Source organism: Nematolebias whitei, chromosome 12 (assembly GCF_014905685.2).
Source record: "Nematolebias whitei isolate Nwh7 chromosome 12, NemWhi1, whole genome shotgun sequence".
Classification (NCBI taxonomy): Eukaryota; Metazoa; Chordata; class Actinopteri; order Cyprinodontiformes; family Rivulidae; genus Nematolebias; species Nematolebias whitei.
The window spans coordinates 44,772,967-44,793,333 of record NC_056509.1 but is presented as its reverse complement, the minus strand read 5'-3'; the positions used below and the strand labels follow the sequence as shown (position 1 = coordinate 44,793,333).

At 40.7% G+C, this 20,367-nt stretch overlaps 1 protein-coding gene across 1 annotated transcript in view; it reads right to left on the bottom strand.

The window, feature by feature from the left end:
* The window catches only part of fam184ab (family with sequence similarity 184 member Ab), a 96,567-nt gene that overhangs the window by 40,857 nt on the left and 35,343 nt on the right, over positions 1–20,367 (bottom strand). Inside the window, exons 8-12 of the mRNA XM_037685952.1 lie at positions 18,954–19,076; positions 17,095–17,256; positions 16,750–16,871; positions 5,682–5,832; positions 1,296–1,508 (exon numbers count right to left, since the gene is read on the bottom strand). Of these exons, the coding sequence (XP_037541880.1) occupies positions 1,296–1,508; positions 5,682–5,832; positions 16,750–16,871; positions 17,095–17,256; positions 18,954–19,076 (771 nt within the window). The remainder of the gene's footprint in view (positions 1–1,295; positions 1,509–5,681; positions 5,833–16,749; positions 16,872–17,094; positions 17,257–18,953; positions 19,077–20,367) is intronic.

Sequence of the window (20,367 nt, the reverse complement as noted above, 5' to 3'; positions counted from 1 at the left end):
TAAAAAAATTAAATAAAAATGAAATAATAAAATAAAAATATTTCAAAATGTATGTATATTTTTTAGTTGTATAAGATAATATGTTATAGTTAATGATGAGTTAGATTGTCTCTTTCAGAAACGTTGTGTCTGATTGGTGACGTATTTCTGCGCTGGGGGAGCAAGAATCTTTGCCCATAGACTCTCGTTAAAAGTTGTACATGTACAGTTAGCTCCTCTTCATTACAACAAATAGGAAGATTCTGGGCGCACCACTCCAGCGCCCTGAGTACCGGCACACTGTACAGATCGTGCTTCCGGTCCCGCCGTCCTGTACAGATTTATTTATTTATTTATTTATGTATTTTTTGTCCTGGAACAGATTGTGCAGTGACACTCACAACCAGGCTATGTATGAAATATTATTTAGGTGTCAGACAGCAGCACATTTAAAAGAGGCGCAGCATTAATTTTGATCAGGCACACAGTTGAGAGCATTTGACGCTGGGTTTGTTGACCCCGACCGGGGTCCTTTGTACAAAGGAGAGGACTGGAGCAGACCACTATCTCAAGCGACATGGAAAATTCTAACGGCAGTCATCATTAATGTGCCTTATTTACTGTGTTCACACAAGTAAGGAATGAGGTAATAAAGTGCGCAGACGTGAGCATGAGTGAGCGAACCGATGAGTCTGTGATGCATGTGAGTGGAATGTCTTGAACATATATATTTTGGTATATGTCTATTTTGGAGTTACAATCCCGCTGGTAGAAATTCTACCAGCCGCCACTGAATCTCATCTCATTTGCTGTCGAGGTAAACAAAAGTTATCAGTGTCTATTTCTGCTCCTGATGTCAGCTGAACTAGTGAGCATCATGTTGGTTTCTTTGATTTAGCTTTTATAAATTTAGATAAAATCTGTGCAACAAAGAGCCAGCTGCTCCCCCGATCCAGTCCAGGCTGTGTGATGTACAGGTTGTTTTCCTCCGTTTAATTTTGTGAAAGTCACGTTTGTAGCCAGCTCAATGAATAATCAGGGATTTAATGACACACCAGTGCATTGATGCTTGGCAAAGAAAATGTTTGACCTTGTTCCTTAGAAAATAAATCACCTACTTTCTCACAATTCTGAGTCAACCCCGTCTGCATTAAAACAAAACTGAACAACACCTGCTGCACATTAACACAGACACTGAGAATCCATGTGTCCTACACTAGACTGATGACGCCGATTCGGACAGTCTCAGATTTTATTTCCGTTCACAGCCCCTGGGCTCCACAGGCTGTGAGTGAATTTGAGTTTGCAGTGCCCACCTTCAGGTCTCGTTGCCTGGCGTGCTCCATGTCCTGCATGGCGCAGCGGTGGGCCTCCTGCAGCCGCTGCTGCCGCCTCTGATGCTCCGTCTGCAGCTCGTCCAGCTGCATCCTCAGGTGCTCCCGCTCCTGGCTGAACTGGTGCTGCAGCTGCTGCAGAGACGACTGCGACTGAGACAGCTGCATCTCCAGGCTTTGCTTCAGCAGGGATATCTGCACAGGGGCACAGAAAACAATGACGGGGGACGTCTATTAGTCGGAGAAGCTGCTGAACTCCGAGTCCGCATGTCTGCAAACTAAACAGGAAGGATGACAGGTGCAGGATGCTTATGCTGCAGAATGATTCCAGGGAGCAGAGAAGGGGCAGCAAACAGGTTAAAACAATTATATTCTTTAAAGTCTCAAGTGAAAAAGCTTTAACGTGTATGCAAATAACCTGCAGCTTATTACAACAAATAAACTAATGTAATAATCAGAGCACTGGAATCCAATATAGGGAGGAAATGTTATGACTCACTACATGAGTGTCTAGACGTTTTTATCTTTAAAACACCCGACTGCTCCTTCCACTTGTGGCTCTTTATCGTGTGTCGAGTCACAGTTTAGCTTTCTGGATGTCTTAGCAACCTTCCTGCACACTCTGGGCTATTTTGGCTGTTCATATAAGAAAGTTCAGCTCGTTCTGTAGATGAGTGCGGTGACTTTTGTTTAGTTTTTTGTAACTTTTAAACTTTTAAAAATATTTAACTTTAGCTACAGAAATTTTCCCACATAAGAAACCCATTAAGATATTTTCAGTTTCTTCAAAACTTTGAAATTCCGCTTCAGCAGATCAACTCTGCTTTTGTCATCTTGTGCTACCGTATTTTTCGGACTATAAGGCGCACGTAAAATCCTTTAATTTTCTCAAAAATCAACAGTGAGCCTTATAATCAGGTGCGCCTTATGTATTAATTCTGGTTGTGCTTACTGACCTCGAACCGATTTTATCGATGTGGTACAACTGAACAATGTTGAGAGTGAATGAGTTGAATAAAGTTTGACTTATCCGACTGTTTTGTTTCACTTAATGCGGTACTTTTACTTTGAGCTGCTACTTTCAGCTTTAAGCTAGACTTTTGCTACATTCACAGTTTAGCTAGTGCTCTGCTTCTTTAGCTAAATTCAGCAGACATTTACTTTTTTAATTGGATTGATGCATTTGTTTATGTGTTTAGGTCATAATTGTTGATATTTAGTAAATTCATGACACAAAGTTGCTCCTCTGCTTTGCCGTTTGTGAGACGATTCTCTGACTGTCCTGTGTTTCCCTGCATGGGTTTTTCCTCGACCTCATGTTCTGCTCCTGTGCACAGCTGATCCTAATCACCGCAGGTGTTTCCCACTCGTCTCATTAGTGCCAGTATTTATTCTGTGTGTTTTCACTCCCCTGGTATCCGGGTGTTAGCCGACTATCCCTCCACGTTTTCATGATTTGTGTCTGTTCCACCTGTTCTCTCACTTAAGTTTTTGCTGCCACGTCAGCACTTTTGCTTTTGTTCGTAAAATAAATAATTATTATTTTTACTCCCGAGTCCTCCGGCTCTGCCTGCACGTGGGTTCAACCATTAACAGCCAGATCATCGTGTCAGTTTGTTTGTTCCTAAATACAAAAAAGTAATAGTTCTACTAAAATAACTTAATGTTTGTATTTACTGACACACGGCGTTAAAAGCTTCACTCTACAGTGATCGTACATGCAGACTTTCTACTGGTGTTTCTTATAATCTAGCTGTTTTTGTCCTGATGCATGCTCAATAATCCAGGTAGAAAAATCTAAAAAAGTTAAGTTTGGTCTTCTGGATATTCAAAAAACAAAACAAACAAAAAAAGTAGAAACGTTTCATCTTTCATCCGAAAGACCTTCAGTTCTGAGGTGCTGTGTTCAGCTTTGTCTTATATATAGCACCTTCTAGTTGTTTTTGCTTATAATCTAGCTGTTTTTATCACTACTTTTTCCTTTTGACTGTCCTTTTGGTTGCCATTTTATTTTAACTTGTAGAAAAAAAAAAAAAATATATATATATATATGTATACGCCTTTTTTACGATTGTCTATTGTTGTCGTTGTTATCCACTGTTGTCATTGCTCTTTGTTAAATAATTCAGGTCTCTCTTGTAAATGAGTCCCTGAGGCTCAATGGGAGTAACCTGTACAAATAAAGGTTGAATTAAAAAAAGTAAAAAATATGCTGAATTCAGACAGCCAGCTGGTAAACAACAGTATTTTTTACTTTTATGGACAAAAACAATCTTAAGCTTGATTTCCAACAGTACGTTAATAAATAATTCAGGTCTCTCTTGTAAATGAGTCCCCGAGGCTCAATGGGACTAACCTGTATAAATAAAAAAGTTGATTGAATGAAAATTTAAACATGGTTCTAAATCCACAAAATAAAAAAAATACACAAACTTCTCATAATCCATTAAACAAACATTATCACGGCTCGATATTTTCTGTTGTTTTTTTGTTTAATCTAGTTCTAAAAGTTCAGGTTTAATGTGCCATAGGCAAATATTTTTAATCCTAATTTGATTTTTGTAGATTTTCTCTTGATCGCTCCCACTGAGTGTTTTCTGACCCACAGTGGGGTACCGGCAATAACTTTGGGAACCACTGATTTAATTCTAACATTAAATTGTGTAGTGTGAAGAATTTAGAGAGTAAAACCGAAGTAATTGGTTTAAATTAATCTTTTAGTAATTCCAGAGCCAAAAATGATATGCGACAAAGGTTTAATGAAAATTATTTGAATCGAGATTCTCGGACAGAAAAACAAAACAATAAAAACACGTCTCTAATGACGCTGAACACTCTGGATCAAAATGTCGTGAAAACACTTCTATTTCTGGAGCAGCGGAGAAAAACTGACTAAACAAAACAAAAACATTTATTGCTTCTTTTAGCTTTAATTACTCAGTTTCAGCTTCTTCAGCTGATTTCAGCAGTCATTCAGCTGCGAGCATTCTTTTATTTATTTTTTTATTCAACCTGCATTTATAACAGGTTAGTGGAATTGAGTCACGATGACTCATTTTCAAGAGAGACCTGTTTGGGAGCAGATGGTGGGGGTTAAGGGCCTTGCTCAAGGGCCAGAGTGGGACCAGTGAAAGTGGAGGCAGGTGTGGGTGCTTCACCTTTCCCACCCACATTTTAGGTAGGTTTAATCAGGGCTCCGAGGCATTTTGCTGATCATTCTGCAGGTGAAGTTATTCAGTTTAACCGAGAAACTTGTTTCTTTAAATGCCGGCTCAACGACCACAACGTGGCTAACCTCACAGTCGTTTGGTTTTCTGAACAGCCGTCGGCTGACGGCGGACCTGATCCGTCATTAAACTAAACGAATATGTTTTAGCAGCATCTTTGACATGAGGAGGCGTTAATCACTGACAGCATGAGTATACGTCAGCTGGTGCACGTGTAAAACTGAAGCTGCATACGGCTGCCTCGGGGTGCAGGATGACCACAGAGCAGCTTAGTCATGCTACATTAATATTAGTGTGCAGTGATTAACCGTCGGGCCCGGCTCGGCTGGGTGTTGTCCAGAACTCTGTAATGAATGCATGATTAGGTTGGTGCTCCAGTGTGGGCTTGGACTGAGTCGGTCCAACAGAGACATCCAGTCTTACAGGCTTCTATCTGTCCTTTATGCTGCTGATGTAATTACAGGCATTCAGGTACAAACTGCAGGATTCAAGTTTAAATCGTTAAGAGAGTTAATCCCTATAAACTGAAGATTAAGCTGGTTTTACAGTTAAAATTAAAAAGCCGTTAAGTAATCCAGGTGTCTACTTTTGCTCTATGTCTATGATACTAACTGTTAATATCTATTAACAGAACATCACCTCAGAGATGACCATTTTTAAACATTTATTAACACATTATTTATCCAAACAGCATAACTGGAAGTAATTTATAATAAGAAAAGACAAATGATATATCAATGTAAAGTTTACTGTAGATAAATGGAACATTTATGAATGACGAAACAAAATAATACATTTATTTAAAGTCATTGCAAGGAATTGGCATTGATTAGAGATTACTGAGAACAGGAAAACTGAGTTTAGGACAAGAAAATTCTTTATCAGGAAGAATTTGATGTGATGGTTTAACAAAACACGGATGAACTTAGGAGTTATTTTGTTCATGTGACAAATTAAAGTAGATTTTTTTTAAATAAATCAGATAAACTTAAACCAAAATAACAATTTTATTAGAAAACTGCCTCTGAGCTAAAAGTGTGTGCACTGATAACAAATACTTCTAATGATTTTACTTGTTCCAATGAAGGAGAATAAGAAAAGGAAGTTAGTATGTATAAGCCCCGCCCCCTGGTGGTTTTACCTGTTCCAGCAGGTCCTCCACTTTCCTCTGCCAGCTCTCTCTGGCACTGTTCAGCTCCTGCTCTTTACTTTGTGCCAGCTGAGACAGAGCCGAAACCTTGTCCTCCTCGTGCTCCTCTCTCATCTCCTCGCGGAGCTTCTTACACTCCTGCCTAAAAAACAAAACAGGATTTACAAAAACCTGTTATTTATTAAACCTGTTTTTTTACTTTTTTTTTTGCTTGACTGGGGTGACACAGAGTGAAAGACTGAATGGTCCAGGTGAGTGCAGGGAGAAATTTTATCCACCACCAGGTGCAACGCAAAACCACCATGTCTTTGGTCACCACAATCATTTGAGGAAACAACTGTACTTTTAAGCAATATAAAAACTAGAAAGTCTTCTTGTTCCCGTTGTTCTTCTTGTTTTTGTTCTTCTTCTTGTTCTTGTTCTTTTAGTTGTTCTTGTTGTTGTTATTGTTCTTCTTGTCTGTGTTCTTCTTGTTCTTGTTGTTGTTTTTCTTCTGGCTTTTCCTTCTTCAGCACAGTGAGTCATCCTCACTCCAACTACTTCCATGTTCTCTCTAACTGCATCCATCCATCTATCTCCTTTTTGTCTTTTTCCTAGCAGTTGCATTTCTTACATCCTTCTACCAATAAAACTGTCCCTCCCCTGGACATGTCCAAACCACTGTCCCTCCTTTGGACATGTCCAAACCACTGTTCTTGTGGTTCTTGTTGTTCTTCTTGTGTGTCTACTTCTTGTTGTTGTTCTTGTTCTTCTTGTCCATGTTCTTCTTGTTCTTGTTGTTCTTCTTCCAGCTTTTCCCTCTTCATGGGGCTCCACAATGAGTCATCCTCCTCCACCTCACTCTGTCCTCTGCATCCTCTGTCCTCACTCCAACTACCTCCATGTCCTCTCTAACTGCATCCATATATCTCCTCTGTCTTTTTCCTGGCGGCTGCATTTCTAACATCCTTCTATCAATATACCCACTGTCCCTCCTCTGGACATGTCTAAACCACTGTCCCTCCTCTGGACATGTCCAAACCACTGTCCCTCCTCTGGACATGTCCAAACCATCTCAGTGTGTCCTCTCTAACTTCATCTCCCAGTTGTTCAACCTGTGCTGTACCTCTAATGATCTCATTCCTAATCTTATCCAGCCTTGTCACTCCTGTCACTTTTTTTCCCCCTCCCAGACTCTGATCGAGGTGGCAGCTTCTGTTTTTCCTCCCCCGTTTTTCCTTCTTCCTGCTCTGCTCTCTGTGTGTCTGAAGCGCCTGGGTCTCATCTCTCGAACATAAATTAAGAAGATAATGGATTTGGTATCGTGGGCGTTTAACTCTATTGATAAGATTTTTTCATCAAAGCGACAAGGTCCTGGAGAACCGGCGTCTCCAGCTGAGACTCACGCTGTGGGGTATGTCATGGATTCGTGGGAAGTGTGGCAGATGATGTGTCTCTCAGTCCTGTCTCAGGAGGATGTTGAAGACGTTTATATATTTGGAATTATGATAGCAGGGACTCTGCTTTTTGGCATCGGCGGGGCTCTGTTTTATTGACTTTTGAAGAAGACAGCGGGAGCAGTTTCGACCATGGAAAAGCTTCCGAGTCAGTGTGAAGGTTTGGTCCTCGCTGTGGGAACTTTGAATCATCTGGTTTACGAGCTTAACCGTAAGGTGGAGGCGATTGAGAATCGCAGGCCACCTGCGGCTTCTGGGACTCGTCAGCGTGGTGGGTTCGACCTTGAAGGAGACTCATAGCATGATCAGTGGAATGGAATCCCACAATTAGGCATTTTCGGAACCAGAACGCCCAGATGGATTCAAGGCTGGAAAAAAGTAATCTGTCTGCCTGAAGAAAGACAAGAATCAAGCTTATCTGAATCAGACTCCCCGACAGCCTCGGAGACAGGCCAACTATCAATTTCTCCTGGGACATAGTAACCAAGGACAAAAGCTTCATCTATCGATTTTGAAGTGGAATCTCAACATTTGATAGTGACTTTTCTTATGCCTAGATGTAGCCCCACACCAAAATGGAAGCTGGTACCTCACTTATGTTTCAAGTTATCACAATCAGAAGATGGGCGGATGGACAGACGGCGGATATTTCTAATCCACCACTTCACTCCACGGCGATGAACAAACACAGATTCAGATTACAGTCAAATTTTTCTATAATAGCTGTTTTTTCATTATGTCTTATGTTTTCATCATTAAGTAACAACATCTGGTGAAAGCAGAGATTCTTGGTGCTTCAGGAGCATTGAAGCTCCACTAAATGGGATCAATAAAGTGTCTCATAGTATTAGACCTCAATACTGCTTTTACAGAGCCACAATCACTCTGTAACGCTTCTGTTACCAGCCCGAGGTGCGTGCATGTGCACGTGCGTGTGTGCATGTTGTCAATGTAATAGCTGTGTGGGAGTTGAAATGGCAGCTGTTAAATGGAGTATCTGAGAAAACACGTTTTATTGTCACTCAAAGCTAAAAAGTGTCAGGCTGAAAAGCAAGACTTCACACAAACACACATGCACGCACACACAAAGAGCAGAAATTTGCACGTCTACCCCTTGAAGTCAAACCAAACAGTCACGTTCACAGTGCAGCAGGATCAACACGTGCCACCATTCATGAACTGTTCTGGTGTTAAATATGGAGTCACAGAAATCATCGTCTTCATATTTCTCTATCTCGCTCGCTCACACACATACAAACACACACACACACACACACACACACACACTCGAGCTTTAGTCGTTTTAACGAGCTTTGTTCTGCAGCATGCGTGGAGCAGACAAAAAAGGTTGAGGGCAGCTGGAAAACGATTAGAAGAATGTAAATAGTTAAAGAATTGAGTGTTGGCGAAACAGTCAAAAATGAAAGAAAAACCCTGAAAAATGTTGGATCATTCTCTGGATTCGAAGAAAAACAAGGAGTGTCACATTGTGCAAGAAGACTTGAGTGCTGAGTGTCCAAAAATAAAACTTGACAACAATTTATTACTTGACTTTCCTCAATTAATGCACTTGCACTGTGTTATATTAGGCATTTTTCATGGGTTAAATAAAATAAAAAAAGAGCAAACTATGTTATTTTGCAATACAATGCTATTAAAAACATACTTCAAACAACACTGTTTGTTTTGATTTTTCAAAAAATTGTGTTCAGTGGCCCAAAAAACTTCCTTTTTTCTGAAAGTGGAAAGAGCAAATTCGACTGAAAATGAGTGAAAACTCAGAAAGAAATCCACAGATGGGAATCGTTTAACAGCACATGCTAATGAGGGTAATTAAATACGAGCTGACATTCTGATGTTTACCATTTCCAGTCAGAGGCGCGATGTTTCAGCTCATAGTCTCAGCTGCAAACACGGAGAACTGCTGAAGGCGTGTTCTGTTCAAACGGCACAAACATCAGAGATAGCTGGCAGGAAAGTCACGGTTTCACCTTGTGGAAGCTGCCTCGCTCACAGGCTTTATGGTTCTGCTCGTAAAAATGTCGGCTGTGTACGCAGGCTGAATTCCAATCAGTTTAGGTCTCGTTTAGACGGATTAAAACGTCCCATTTGAACCTGAAATTTGATCCCAAAAGTGACTCGTATGTACAAAAAATGTGAACGTCGAGCAGCTCTGGGACAAGCAGACCTGTATACTTTGGAAAAGATTCTCACAAGTGATGACCAGATTGAGCAAAATGACAAAACGTTTGTCTCATCACGCCTGTCATGTTTTACGGGTCAGCAATAGAGCTGTCGTTTCTAACCCGCACCTGAAACCCGGTCCAGACCGACCCAGATTAGGGCCGGTCCAGGCCGTTAATGTGATTAATGTACGGACTGGGCCGGTCTTGGGCTTTGATGCGGTTTTACGAATCATACAGCACAAATAAAACTAAATATGAATGCACAATATAAAATTGTGTTAATCTACTTGTAGAGGAGGAGGCAGGTCTGACCGTCCGGTTTAAAAAAGTCACGTTAAGCTCAGATGGACAACCTGATCACCGTCCGCTGATCCGCCGGTTGAAATGGACTTGCGACCTGTCCAGGGTGTTCCCCGCCTTTTGCACAGTGATGGCTGGACATGGGCACCAGCGACCCCCGCTACCCAAAAAGGAAGAAGTGGATAAAGATAATGGATGGATCAATCAGCTGATCACCGGCTGCGCGCGTCTCCGCACCTGCTGTCGTCTGCGATGAAGGAAGTAGCGGCATCTACAAAAGCTGAAGCTGACAAGAACTGGGTTTAGAGATTCGAACCAGATCACAGACAGCAGGAAGGTTTAAAAGATTTATTAATAAACTGCTTCAGGTGGAGGTCTTAGTCCTTGGGCCAGCATAATCTTCACAAACAGGTGAGGGAGCGCTTCCTTGAAGGGAGTTGGTTGTAGTGACGTCTAGGGCTGGGCCATATCATATCGTTCACGATAATACTTGTTAAAAATGCTTGCATGGGAAAATAAATGATATTATGATATACTAATTTCATGATTAAGTATGTCAGTGTTTTCCCCGCCCCGTTAACAGAACCGAGCACGCCGAACTACCGAACCGAACTGCGCACTCCCCCATCCACCTGTCGGTACTGGCGTAATGCTAATTAGCTGTGCACAATACTAGCTAGCTAAAATGCTAAAAACAAACAATGCGCAGCTCGGCTGCGTTTCTCCATCCAGCTCTAAACTGCGGGTGCAGACAGTGACAGCTCACCTGTCTCTCCCTCCCCACCACCAGTGCAGCTTGGCTTTTTTCTCCCCCCCACACCCCGCTCTGAGCTGCCAGTACAAACACGCGCAGGTCTGTCTCTTGAGTTCCACAGTCCATGGATATTCATACAGGGGCCAAGAACAGAGGCAGGTGATCAGAGACAGAGCATCAGAGAAATGGAATAATTCCTGCAGGAACAGAGGAAGATGAAACACCACAAGCTTCAGGGTCAGCTGATCAAATTGTCAAGTTTTGGAAGTTATAACTCATTTAAAAGGCAACATATTTTTTGTTGTATGTTACTTTTTTTGCTCAACAGATTTTAAGCTTAATTTTATTTAGTTATTTTTGGGAAACTTCACCTGCACTTTAGTTTTTGTGGTAGATTTAGTTGATCTATATTTTGTGCAGACTTTTTCATTCTAAATAACAGAAGGATCATTTTTATACTTTGAGACTGAATACTTGACTAAATAAAGTAATTTCAGTAAAATTATTAACCCTTGTTTCTTAGTTTTTATATAATAGTGCAAAGCAAAATGTTAAGTTAATTTTGTGAAATAAATAACTATGATTTCTGTTTTTTTTTTTGTTATATCACAAAATTTATCGTTATCGTCAGAATGCTCTGAAATATCACAATATAATATTTGAGCCATATCGCCCACCTCTAGTGACGTCACCGGTGGTGAAGATGAGCCGGCTTTGAGACAGAGCTGAGCAGTGAGCAACAAGGAGGGAAATCCAAACGGCAGGTCCAGAGAAACGGTCAAGGTTGATACATGGGTGGTCAAAGATCCGAAGCCAAACTTGAGACGAGATCCAGAAGTCGTGGTCGTTATAGAGGAAGTTGAGGTTGTAAGCAGAGTAGATAATCCAAAACAGACAGGCAGAAAGCAAGGCAAGGAATCCGTGAATCAAGCCTGAGGTCAAAACGAGACTGTGGCATGAACACTGGACATTTACTCACTATGAGGCTTTCAATAATCTGGCACTGGAGGACTGAGAACCTGTAGCTTAAATAGGGGCGGGGAACAGGTGAGTGGCATCAAGGCTGATTGCAATGGAGGTAACAAGGGGGCGTGGCATGGAGTGAAAGGAGCAGGAAGAGTTGAAGGCTGGGTGATAGGCAAACTGAGCTTGGCAGTATAAACAAGGCGTGATGGACAGAAACTATGGCAGGCAGGGGCAGAAACGTGACAGAAGCGAGCAGCGCGTTCAATTAAAATAGCCTTGTTCTATATTTTTCCAAATAATTTTGCTCTAAAAATATTTGTGTTCATCTGTATATTAGCCTATCTTTAGAGTTGATTTTTTTTTTAGGCTATTCATTTTGTTAATATCATTTGGTGAAACAAGAAATCTTATATCTTCCTTTCTTTGAACTACATTTTTAAAATATTACGTCAAACTGATTTGCTTACAAAAGCAGTAAAAGCTTAATAAAAACAATGTGGTTTTCTTTTGGTTCGGGCCTGTAATTACAGTTAATTTGATCGGATCGGCTGGGGCCGGGTCAGGACGGATTTTTTCGGCTCGAATGCAACTCTAGTCAGGAGGACTAGATTCATAGGAGATTCATTTTGGAGTGTCAAGTTTTGACAAAGTTAGGAACGTTTTGGTTTCTGAGCAGTCGAGAACTAAAGTTTTATGCCAACTGCAAGAATCACAGCAGTCACCTTGAAACACGTTTCAGGCAGTTTTTCATGTTTTTTGTCTGCAATGAATTTCAGAAAAGCCTCAAGTTTTTTGTTGTTGTTGTTGTTATAAACAAGAAATGTACAAGCACTCAAGCATGATGTGAGGACATTTTGGTAGTCAAAGGTCAATGCGACCTATCAAAACACATAACTCAAGGATTCACACATTAATTATGACACAACTTTACACAAATGCCTCGAAGAATAAAACAATGAAGTGACAGCATTTTGCGAACAAAAAGCCAAACGTCAACTTCACTTTCATCATAGAGTTCCTCATGAACTCTTCTACCATTCGTACATGAAACACAGTGACTTGGGAATGGAGGGATAAATGGACACTAACTGCAGCTCACATAATATTTAAAAAAGACAAAACTGTTTTTTGTCATAATTAATTGACATTAATACAGTGACTCACCAGTATGACGAACTCTGAAGTCAAATCATATCAAGTCAAATTTATTTATAAAGCACATTTAAAACAGCAACTGTTACCAAAGTGCTTAACATAAAACAAATGGAAGTAATTAATTTAAACATTATAACAACATGTAATTAAAAGCAACAAAAGAAAAACATAAATAAACAAAACTAAAATATTACATCAAATCACACTGTGTTAAACGTCAGTGAAAACAGGTATTTTTAGAAGAGATTTAAAAGCAGAGACTCAAGTGGTCTGTCTAATGTTGGGGGGGCAGATTGTTCCAGAGTTTAGGGCCCACGACAGAAAAAGCTCGATCTCCTCTGAGACTCAACCTGTTTTTTGGTACAACCAAAAGCAGCTGGTCAGATTCAATTCAATTCAAAAATACTTTATTAATCCCAAAACGAAATTAAGTGTTGTTGTAGCTCATCATCCTGGTTTCATTCGAGTAGTTAGATGCTGATAGCTGTGGGCAGGAAGGAGCTCCTGCAGCGAATCCAAAGAATCTGGCCACAGATATGATCCAGCCACCTGGATCCAGCTTGCTGTCAGATTTGGCGTGCCTCTCGGTCCTCTTGAGCAGCAGGACCGCCCTGATGCCTGGCAGAATTCCTCCCTGAGCGATGGTCACTCCTCCCAGCAGGCTGCCGAGCTCCTTGTCGCCACGGACAGACAGCTGAAGGTGCCGGGGGACGATCCCAGTCCTCCCATTGTCACGAGCCGAGTTTTTCACCAGCTCCATGATCTCAGTGGTCAGGTACTTGAGCACCACCACCAGGTTGACGGGAATTCGTCCACGGCGCCTCCTTTTCAACGTATTTGGGATTTAGGCTGTAGCTGAGGTATTTGAGCTTTTGAGATGTTAATCAGCTGCTCCCAGTTGTTAAAAAAAAGAACACCTTGTTGCCATGGTTACGCATCATAACAAATGCCCAAAAGTTAAAAGGTTTCAGTAACAATCCTTCCAGCTGCACAGCATCCAATATTAGAGTAAATAATAATCTGAAAAAAGCGATTTACATCCAGAAAAAAGAGGAATTAATGTTTTCAAAAGCAATAACTCAGAACGAATGTAACAGAGCTACTCCAACATGCAGCCACCCCAAGCGACGATGGTCGCAGCATCCAAGAAGGAACATATGGTTGAACTAGGTCAGAGAGATATGAGGGTGCAAGGCCATTAAGGCACTTAAAGGTCAACAGGAGAATTTTAAAATCTATTCTGATACGTACAGGGAGCCAGTGAAGGGAGGATAAAACTGGTGAAATGTGCTCAAACCTACGAGTTCCTGTTAATAGCCGAGCTGCAGCATTTTGGACAAGCTGGAGATGTGAAATGGAGACCTGACTGACCCCCACATAAATCGTGTTACAGTAGTCTAGCCGGGTTGTAATGAATGCATGGACTGGTTTTTCAAGTTCAGGTCTGGTCAACACTGACGTAAGCATAGCTATCTACCTTAATTGGAAGAAGCTTTTCTGCAGAACAGAATGTTTATTAAACTTAAAACCAGAGTCCAAAACCATCCTTATTTGTAACAGACTGTTTAAGATATGGCTCAAGAGAATCAAGGTTAACAGGAACAGATACAGCTGTAGAGATAGGGCTAAACACAATGACTTCAGTTTTCTGATTGTTGAAACTTGAAAATTTGAAGCCATACATGCCTTAATGTTATCAAGACATTTTAACAGAGGGTGAATTGTGCATGAACTATTTGGTTTTCAGCATAACCATGAAACGAAAGAACATGTTTCCTCAGGATAGACCCCAAAGGGAGCAGATACAGTGAAAACAGAAAGGGTCCGAGAATTGAGCCCTGTGGAACCCCACAGGTAAGAGGCACTGAAGTAGATAAAATATTACCAACATTAACACAAAAAGTTATGTCACCCAGATAAGAATAGAACCACTCTAATGCTGCACCTGTAATCCCAACCCAGTGTTCTAACCATGTGTTGGATAAGTTAATTATCCTATCATCAACTCATTAATCAAGTAAGTCACACAGAAGGATCCAAGAAGATTTTTCACTCCAGTTTACTCCTTGCAAGGGGGCAGAGTTAATATAGAGGCATACATAATGTTACATGACACTCTGGTCCAAGGTCAGCCCGCGGACAGAATTAGAAAAAGCTTAGTTTCCCGTTAACAGACAGAGACAAGGTCAAGACACGACCTCTGCTTCACAACTCAGTTGTTGAAGGCGTCAGAGTTTACCAGTTATCAGACTCCTCTCTGAGTAAACAGAAAGACTCTCTTAACTTCACATACATGGTTCTATATTATTTTAACATTAGTAAGTGAAAACATCCATGACCTTTACATAACTTCCCCCATCACCATGATATAAGGATACTGTGGTCAACAGTATCAAAAGCAGCAGTAAGGTTCAGGAGTACAAGTATCACAAACGGACAATGATCTGCGTTGAAAACAATGCAGTTTCAAAACGACATTAATTCGTAACAGATGCTGGTTTAATTGTGGTTCCTAGAGTTTGAAAAATAGGAAGCAGAGCTTTCAGTTACCAGACTCCTCTCTTATGGAACAGACCCTGTTTTTGTATGTGAGGCTGACTTGTCTACCTTTAAAACCAGGCTTTGTGATATATCCTATAGTTAGGGTTGATTTGGCTTTCAATTCAATTCACTTCAGTTTATTTATTTAGCCACAAGTCACAACAGAAGTCATCTCAGTCACCCTCATTTCCTGAGCTATCCCTTCGTTCTGCTGCTATAGAAAAGATGACCACATTTCGTTACCCCGCTGCTGTCTACGCACTCTACTCTTCACATGTGTATTTATTATTGCCGACACTAATCTGTGTATTTCTTTATCTTCACATAAAAACAATACCTGGACCAATCCTCCGTTTGTGTCTCTCTCCTGTCTTCTCAAACCCAAGATGGCCGTCCACCCAGAACCTGGCTCTGGTGGTTTCTTGATAAAAGGGAATCATTCCTTTCCACTGTTGTCAACATTATTGTGCTGAAGTAAAGGTTTAATGTAATCTGCTGACCTCCTTTGATTGATAATGATTATATTATTATAATCAGAATAAACTGGAACGGATGAACTTGTTTTATTTCTGTAGGGGACTGTGAGATGACTTGTTGTGAACTGGCTCGGTATACATAAACTGAGCTGTTTTTCTGAGAGCTATGTCAAAAACTGCTCATTCTGAAGCCAATAATGTGAAGAGGAAATTTAGCTTCTGATTTAAATTAGTAATAACCCTTCAGCTGGCATTAATTAGAGTCCAAAATCATTCTGACATCAAAAGTACAAACTTGTCTTTGAGCGTAAAAACTTTAGAACTTATTTTTTTTTCATAGTTTGATGAGAACAATTTGAGTTGTTTAGCGGCTGCCAGTGCCACTGTGTGAAAGGAACACCGGTTCACACCTAAAGCGAGTCGATTTAATTCTTTGTGGCTTTTTGCAAAAATCACACTTCAAAGGTTCAACAGACGTTTACAGAGACCGTGAGCCGGGGGCTTTAGCACCGGATCAAGCCGAGGAGCTGCAGAGCCCACCAAGGTTAATGCTGCGTCACGGTCCATCCACACTGGGAAACAGATGACAACCTGTGTGTGTGCATCTTTGTTTTTTTTTTTCCTTGTGAGGTCCGTTTTTCCAACACAAACTGCATTGTGAGGACAAACTGCTCCTTATGGGGCCCAAAGTCTGGGCCCCATAAGGAGCAGTGCCATTGGTGAGTTAGGAGTTAGGTTTAGGGTCAGGGGTCTGCAATCTTTTTGATCAAAAGAGACATTTCTGCCCCTTCGTTCACTAAAATGTGTCTGGAGTCACAATACCTGCTTATCAACTGGTGGCCCATGGGCTTCTTAGAGGTCATTGGAGGGTGGCTTTTCTGGCCAGTTGGGGTGACATTATAAAACTAAAAACATACAATGAATTTGGACATTTATTGATATTTTTACATTTTAGGACCAAAGGAAAGAGCTTCAAAGCCTCAAAGGGCCACATATGAAAGACTAAAGGGCCACTTGTAGCTCCAGAGCCACAGGTTGCAGACCCCTGGTTTAGGGTCAGGGTTAGGTAACAGAAATGAATGAATAATGAATGGAAGCCAATGCAAAGTCCCTGGAAAGTTTCTGTAAAGAAAGACAAACTTGTGTGTGTGTGTGAGTTTAAGTTGTTAGTGGAAACAAAACACAGAGAAACAAACCAGTTTGTTTTAGTGCTTTGAACTTATTAAAGGATAATAAGAAGCTCACCTGAGTGTTTCGGTCCATTTCAGCTCCAGCTCCAGCGCCATCTTGTCCATCTTCAGCTTTTCTTCTTCTTTTGTGGTGATGAGTTTGGCTTCATGTTGACGTTTTTGGGTTTCGAGCTCTCCCTGAGGAACAGACACGTTTTAATGTGACCTTGGATGGAGAGTTTGCCTCATGCCGTTTATTTTCTTGGTAATATGATTTTTGCAACTTAAAAGTGTTTTGAAACGGCCTTGAAAATAGAAACCAACATTTTGTCTGTTGGTACCAGAACCAGCAGTGAGGATGCGCTGTGAACAAAGGGTTTGCAGGAACGGTTAAAATCAGAAATTCAGGAACGTGTCTGACCTGCAGGGCGGTCAGAAGGTTGCTGGTCTCTCTCAGCCGGGCCCGGGTGGCGTCCAGCTCCTCCAGTAGTTTGTCCTGCGCCTCCTTCAGTGTGGAGATCTGCCCCTCAGCTGTTCCAAAGTTCTGCTCCCCCTTCTGTACCTCCTGCTGTAGCCGAGACACCTGCAGACAGAGAGTTCCAGTAAAATGCATCGACAGCTTCTCCTCGGTTGCACTTCAGGCTGTTTCTCAGTGTGGCAGGAACCTTTAATGACATCAACAATTTGAGTTCAGCAAAGTGGGTTTTTCTTTCTTTCTGCCAAAGATATAACAGAAAATGGCATGCAGAGATCCAGGAGTGTATAACAAATAAATACAGTCCAGCCTGAAGCACCCTTCAACAAATAAAAAAAGAAACCCTCACTATCAGAGGGAAAAGGCATTAAAGATAAAATATTGTTTTATGAAAAACATGTTGAATAATTGTTTCTACTTCAAATGTTTAAATGAGCAACGTGCCACAATATTAGATTTCTTTGAAGAAATATGATGGAATGACTGCTAAAAGTTGCTAAATAATTAGAAACTGAGTTGTGAATGCAAAAACAAGCAGAACAGAAGTTAAAACACGCAAAAGACAAGTTTAGTTAAACAGAACAGTATAAACAAACAGGAGTAGCTAAGAGCTAAAACCATCAAAACAATAGCTATAAGGTGAAAAAACAGCTAAAAACGGAGCATAAAAAATTCAACAATAGAGGCAGTACGTATCCTAAAGTGTGCAGAAGTAGTTAGCAAAAAAATGCACAGAAGAAACAGGAAAACAACAGCGAGAAAGCTGAGTCGGCTTTAACACGATGGTAAATCTGTGCCCAAAACGACAACAAAAAACAAAAACAAACAAACAACGTCACGACGAGTTTGAACACAGTGAACCATTCAGTGAAAATTTTCAAGATCTTTAACTAAACTAAAAATATATATCTATCAAAACATGTTTTCCCAGACAGAATTTCAACATTTAAACACTTTATGATGATCGTGGCTTCAAACTTTAATCTTTCAGCTTCTCAGTTCAGCTTTAATGAATCAGAGTTAAACTCTTTCATAGTTTGAAGGTAAATAAAACTGCTTCATTCACACTCAGAATGAAAAAAGGGTTCAACTGGAAAATAAACGGCCACAACCTCGAGGCTCAGTTTGGATTTATTTTATTATAAACAAATGATTTTGAACATTTCTGTCCTTTTTATGCTCCTGTAAATGATTTGCTTCTGATTTTTGAATAGTTTCACCATTTGAAAATTAAATTAAATTCACATCCAAAAATACTTTATTAATCCCAAAGGGAAATAAAATGTAACTCATCATCCTGGTAAAATATGCAGTTCATAACTTCAAAATATTTGTCTTGAAAGTCAGGATTAATTCTGCGGTTTGAGAAATTTAATAAAAATTTAGAAATTTAGAGTATAAAACTTCTATTTTTTTCAATTAAATTCTCAAGTTGATACAAACATGTTATTTAAGTGACTGTTTAAGAGCTTTTCTTTTCATTATGAAACACGATTTCTGTTTTATTCCCAGTAAAAAGTCAAACATAAAAGTTGAGAAAAACTATTTTCTCAAAGACAAACTGAGCTTGTTGACATCTAAAGTAGAATTTCAGTGAACTTTGAAGAAACTGCTGCTCAAAAACAAACAAAAAGCTTCAGCGTAGCACCTAAACTGACACTAAACCTCGCCATTAACAGCTCAACGTGCACGCGCCTCACACCCAGTTACTGTAGCTGTGAGCAGCAGAAGAAAAAACACTTAAATATGTGAATATGTGTGAGTTTCAGCTGGTTTCAGAGCGTTTCCTGGCGGTCGTGTCTTACCTCCGCGGTGGCGGCCTGCAGTTTGGACGTCAGCTCGTCTCGCAGCTCCTCCAGCTGCTGACCGAGGAGCGTCTTCTGCTCCTCCAGAGAGAGCCGCTCCCTGTCAAACTGCAGCTCCATCTCCTGGGAAAAAACAAAACGCAAGAGCGACAAGGTAAAAGAAACGGTGCACCGATGTTTGATTGGACGTTTGATGCAGGTTCTTTGAAGGAAACGTTCTTCTCGACTACTGTGGCCTTTGAACACAAAATAGTAACTTACAGCTGAGACGTCACGGAGTTAAAATGATTCAAGAGCAAACCATTCTTTTAACAGATTCCTTTAAAGATGTGAGCTGGCTGCTGAATGACAGAGTAATCTGTGAAAGGAGCTAAACGTCTTACTCATATAGACTAAGAAAATACATAATTGTGCTTGTATATAATTAAAAACTTTATAGTTACATTGCTTCTATTTTGGGCAATCGTTGGCCCTGATTGTATCTAATACTGTACATCTATAGGTAGCAAATGAGTTGAACCTCATGCATCTTAGTCTTCTTTATGGTGATTTTTTTTTTCTCTCACTCACTCTCGAACAAGATGGATGCTCTTCTTCCCTCTCCCATCTCCCTCCTGCTTTTTTTGCTCTCTGTCCTGTGTATCGGAGCTTCTATTTACACATCTTCCGAATCGTAAATTACTGTCATGGATTTGGTCAGCTGGACTTTCAACGCAATTGATAAAGTTTTTTCAACCAAGCGACAGGTTCCTGGAGAGCCCTCATGCCCCGCTGAGACGCATGCAGCAGGGTACGGCATGGATATGGATCCGTGAGGGGATGGAAATTGATGTGCCTTTCTGTATTGTCTCAGGAGGACGCCAAAGATGTTTACATCATTGGATTTATGATAGCAAGGTTTCTGCTTTTCGGCACCGTCGGACACCAATGTTATCGGCTATTAAAAAAGACGGCGGCATCAGTTTCAGCCATGGCGAAGCTGCCGACCTTATGTGAAGGTTTGGTTCGTGCTTCGAACACTCAAACTCAGCTGATTTACGACCTCAACCTTAAAATGGAAGTGATTTGTGAGAATCGTAGACCACTTGCGACTTCTGGAACTCGCCAGCATGTTGGGGACGACCTTGGAGGGCGCTAATAAGCACAGACCAGTGGAATGCCCACAAATCTGGCCATTTTGGATCATGGAAAGCACCAGCAGGACTCAAGGCTGACGAGAAATAACAGTCTGCCTGAAAAAAATCAACAACTGTGGCTTATCTGAATCTAACTTCCCCGTACGGCCTTAAAGCAGGCCAACTTTCTGATTATATAATATTTTTAAAAATCCATCATAAAGTGCAATTAAATAAAAACAATGTATCATTTTATACCTTATTAAAAAACCCACTGCTTTTATCAGGTCTAAAAAACG